The 5,056-nt window shown below is 38.4% G+C and overlaps 1 protein-coding gene across 4 annotated transcripts; it reads left to right on the top strand.

Annotated features, from left to right (window-relative positions):
• Window positions 1-122: 122 nt before the first annotated feature.
• Window positions 123-4,543, top strand: LOC111244185 (uncharacterized). 4 transcript variants are annotated; one of them, XM_022790979.2, is made up of 6 exons: window positions 127-715; window positions 1,420-1,531; window positions 1,725-1,874; window positions 2,149-2,369; window positions 2,721-2,927; window positions 3,561-4,543. In XM_022790979.2, the coding sequence occupies exons 1-6, from the start codon at window positions 449-451 to the stop codon at window positions 3,591-3,593; spliced, it is 990 nt and encodes a 329-aa protein (XP_022646714.1). In that variant the 5' UTR covers window positions 127-448; the 3' UTR covers window positions 3,594-4,543. The 4 variants fall into 4 exon arrangements, with proteins under 4 accessions (XP_086835575.1, XP_022646714.1, XP_022646712.1 ...); XM_022790977.2 differs by having other exon boundaries at window positions 144-715; window positions 3,557-4,543; XM_022790978.2 differs by having other exon boundaries at window positions 170-715; window positions 2,724-2,927; window positions 3,557-4,543.
• The last annotated feature ends 513 nt before the right edge of the window (window positions 4,544-5,056 follow it).

Genomic DNA, 5,056 nt, shown 5'->3' with positions numbered 1-5,056 from the left:
TCACACAACGCATTGCGAAAAGTACCTGCTCAGACCACCAGGGGGCGCCGCTTCGCCGAACATTAGCTGGCCATGATGACATCAAAATCATATGACAGCGCACGGAAGTCTAGCTTTTACCACGTCGCCCAAAAGCAGAACGATTAGATATACAAGCAAGTAATTGGACAGCAGAGTTTATAAGAATATCCAATTATTTGAAATTCGGCGCCATTCGCTGCCTCTGTCGAGGACCACGTGATCATGTTTTGGTGTTATTCAGGGATCGCTGTTTCGACAACAGCAACGTTAGAGCTGGTAAAAACGAGCGAACTGTCTGTATTTTTCGAGCAAAAGTTTGCGAGAGTACTAAATAAGTGGTCCTGTGGTGTTATCTTGACAAATACAGGCTTGCCGGTGTGACAGAAGGTTAGAAGTTGGGCCTCGCTCTCCATAAGCACTTCTGACGATGGAGAGAACAAGTATAGCCACACAGGCACGAAAGTTTCAGAAAGTAGCTAGAAGGAAACAGGTGGAATTGAGGCATGAATCTGAGGTTTATGGAAAATCGGCAGAGGAGTTAGACGAAATCGGCAAGCAGTTTTTTGAGCAAGGTCAGTTAAGCGCAGCCCACAAACATTTTATTGCATCCCTCAAAAAAAAAGCTAATCCGAATGTCATGTTCCGTACGGCCAGTTGCCTTTTAGAGTTGGCGCGACCACAAGAGGCTAAACAGGTATCTAATAATCACTGATACTTTATTACAACTGTCTATGCATTCATTGGCAATAGATCAAGTAGATAGACAAATAGCAATAGATCGTTGATACTTAGTTTACTGTACGAATGCCACACGTTGTTTTATTAAGCTTGCTTCAAATATCAAAGGATTCTAGAGGACCCTTTAACCATGACGGAATGTTTTAAATTACTCTGGTAACATGATCCGACGAATTTTAGTTAGTGGCTTCGTACCAGGTCGTATGTGTCTATTTCTCAGCCGAGCCGTCCGGATCATGTTGGCGATCTGATCATAGTTTTCCTTATGAACTACTTACGCATATTTTTCACTTGAACTCCGTAACGCAAACATAAAAGGAATGAATTTTGCATCGTCTTTTGTTTTATCAGACACAGTCTGTATATGCACTTCCTCCACTGCAGCAGGCTAATGTGCTTCATAACCGATGTACTACGATGTCTAAAGGATTTCTACAATCCTAACAAATGTGAACAGAAGATCAACATTGTTAGGCTTCATAGATTGCTTTTGTTGCATGTAATGTATATAACACGTTTCCTATAGTAATCCTTATTGCCGTTATAGATACTAGTGAAAAATTATTAGTGCTAGGGTTGCAAATTTTTTTATAATTTATAGTATGCTCGTGTTAACTGACTTAAAATTACGTGTTAAAATTGAACTTGGTTTTTGCTAAGTATCTGAAACAAAGCTGTGAGTTGGCGCCAGATTCTCAGCCAGAAAAATGGCTGACCCTCGGAGAACTTGAAGAAGGCAAAGACAGCCTTTGTTGTCTAGAAAAAGCTGTCGGTGAGTGGATTGTCTACTATTATGATTATTGCACAGTTATCGATTTGTATTCCTAATTATAATATCAATTCAGTAACATAGCAACGATGAACGTGGTATACAGTTTAGTCGGTACGTTGTACAGGTTATATAAGATTCTTTGATTGTATATTCATGCACAATTGATAATGGTTTATACGAACATCTGTTTTAGAACTGTTGGAACGTGAATTAGCCAGCGAACCCGTCGCCATGGATGAAGATATGGAAGGAGGGGCTTCCGAAAACACGAACAATGCAAGGAAATTCACGAGCAGAAAGCTTTCAAATGCGTATGTTTGCATTTCGGAATTATTTACCACAGGTAAAGAATTAAGCATTCATCGATGAGCTGAAAATTCACTTAGAATATTGGTTTCCATTTTGGTAAAAACTAAAATTTTTGTTAATTTTAAAATTATACAAAATTACAGAGGTATAATAAATGTAGAAACGCGGTGAGTATATTTCATTACTTCACTCCCGCACTTTATTATTGAGAAAGGTATGAATTGTAAGGGCTGTTAATAATATTTTTTAGTTCAGGCTGTTATTTGGCATGTTTTTCTTCTTCATAATCTATTTGATCGTACCGGCAGATTTATGTGATGAGCCTAACGCCGAGGAAAGAGTTGTTGCATCAATAGAAAAGGCACTTGAACTGGATCCGTCAAATCCAGAGGCCGTTCAGGCAAAGGCGTCGTACCATTTGATTAAAGGAGAATTTGAAGACGCTACACGTGAGATAAAACGATCTCTTGACATGTGGCTTCCTGCCTTCGAAAGGTCCGTAGAAGGCGGCCTTGAAGACGCTGATGAGGTAAGAGAGAGCCCGTCGCTATTAGATGAGTTGTACATGGTCACACCATAGATGCGAGTTTGCCCTTTTATTTATATCATTTATTTTCGAAATTTGTTGTCATAAGTAATAAGTAAGAGGACATCTAGCGTTTGCATAATTCGCCATTGGTGGAAACAAAGTTATTTTTTTTCTTCCAAACATACTAAGCAGTTTTCGTCCGATGAATACGTTTTTTGCAGCAAGCGATGATAAGTAGTGGCGCCGTAATATAACAAATCCACTAATTCAAGTAAACTAGTAGAAACAAATAAGTGTTCGTTTTTTGAGTTACTCATCCTAATAAAATGAATTCGGCTTTCTTGGCTCAAGCAGGTACCGCCATTCAACGTTCGTCTGTCTGCTGTAAAGCTTTTGCTAGACTTGGAGCTGTTTACAGAAGCGACCACTATACTTGATGGGCTCGTGTTGGAAGACGAGAATTGCGTCGATGTGTGGTATCTGCTTGGATGGACAAATTTCCTTAGAATGGATCACTATCTTCCAACCGCCAAATTCTATCTCAAGAAGGCCAGCAAGGTTTGTTGAAAAAATCACCTTATTAATTATTCACCATAAATTACGGTTTAAAAAGTTGTACCTCACTGCTGATAAAAGTCATGACCAACAAATTTCAGTAACCATACAACAATGTATTTCATGGTAAAAGCATTTTATTTTAATATGACTAGTGTGACTCTAATCATCTAACTAGTGTGTAGTAGTTCACTGGTAAGTGGGCAAATCTAATTTTTGACAAAAAGACTCTTGCTTTGCTTACTTTTACTCGTCAATTTCCAATTTTATATGGTGAAAATAATTTGTGCTTGACGAAACGAATTGACCAACTTACAATTCAGTTTTGAGGTGCGGAGTATGAAAAGCTGCGTTAGTTTTAATTGAGGAATCACTATACATCGATAACCAGTGATACGCATGGAATGATTTTCTTGCTTACTCTACCACTATATTTCGAGTTTTACGTTTGTTATCGACGTTAGGCGTTCCATTAGACCAGTGACGCTCAGCGCGAGATAAAGCTTGTCTGTACCCGAATTCAAACCTAGACCACATCGTGCCCCTAAGATTAGCAGGCAGATACCTTACCTACTAAGCTATCACAACGACCTTATTTAATTACCCCCACATAAATTTATGTTCGTATGTAGGTAGGTTCCGCATATGGATGCGATGATGAGGGTATGATGAACCATATTGAAGAACTTCTTGAAGACTTGAAAGAAATACAGAGTGAAGACGAGGATGATGAAGACTCATGGTCAACAGAAGATGAAGAAAACTGACTGAGAAGATGAAATATTTGTTAAAAGACGACTTTCGTTCAAGCTTCAAAAAGAGAATAATAATGGATATGCTTGTGGTATGTTGCAACATGAAAGATGATATTACTATAGTGGTGCTATATCATTTGCGTTACGAACTCAGCTAAAATTCATGCCTGTTGTCATTCTATGGATCTACATACACTCATTTGGCGGTAAACGTAATTTATCATTTTTACGAAAGCCTACAGTTTAGCGTTTTGCATCAATGAGGAAATGGCCGATGTAGCTTGTGTTAGGCTCGCGATAAGCTTAAGGTAGCTGCGAAATGTCATTTTACTCTAATACATTACAGAGAATAAAATCAAAGCGTTTGTTTTCTAAACCAGCAAATATCTAATGTCATTGCGGAGAAATTGCATTGATAGTTTAGTTTTTTTTTTATTACTTGACATGATATGAAGCCTTCTATATGTACATTTTATTTTCGGTTTTTAGCACATTACTCCTACATAAATGTCATTGTTCGTCTACTGCAGCTTTTGCTTGTGTTTCTCGGAAACATTCCGGAAGAAAATTTTGTAGTAGGAAATGTGGCTGTAAGTTACACTGTTTTAAAATTAACAGCTGTAATTCTCTGTGCTATAAGCGCCCATGTTTCAACAAACTGACGGTCGCGACGACGTAATATTGGCATGCAAGGTTCTTTTCAGTCATGTGATTTCTTGCTTGCAATTACGATGCTTATCTTTCGAGGCGTTTCTGTTTTTTTGGCTATTTTGCTGGTGTTTCTTAGGAGATCATTAAAATAAATCCAAATACGCAGATGAAACCTTTATTGAATAATAAAGTTGGAGTAGTGGTGCAACACTTTTTTAATGTTGTTATTAAAGCACCCCGAATTTTGGCATTGTTTCTAATCCGAGAAACATTTATTTAGAAGTGGCGCCTGTATGTGATGGGAAGAGCAGCTTTTAACTGGTAGACTAAAACATTAAAAATTTGATACATTCAGGAATATACTATACGTACGTTGGCAAAATTGTACAGATCGCCAATGCAGTAGAACACGGTTGATATGATTCCTCACTACGCTGTCCTCCAAATCACCAAACGTGACCGTTTAAATGTTAAGAGAAGTACCTCTTGGCCCGCTAAGGGTACTTTATATATAGTACCCGTCGTACACACAAATCAACGAGGAAAAGCGCTTGAGCCTCATCGGTGATCAGTGAGAATACCATCATCACAACTTATTTCAAAACCAATACTCCAATCCAGATGATGTGTAGAACGTGAAAAAGGGCATCTTACCTTTGCGAAAGCGGTCAGTTCAACCGCTTGCAAATCTTCTGGAAGCGGTTGAACTGCAAAGAATAACACTTT

This window comes from Varroa destructor, unplaced genomic scaffold (genome assembly GCF_002443255.2).
Source record: "Varroa destructor unplaced genomic scaffold, Vdes_3.0 BEIS01000002.1, whole genome shotgun sequence".
NCBI classification, from domain to species: Eukaryota; Metazoa; Arthropoda; class Arachnida; order Mesostigmata; family Varroidae; genus Varroa; species Varroa destructor.
Note: the sequence above shows the minus strand (reverse complement) of the source record. Positions and strands in the feature narration are given on the sequence as shown.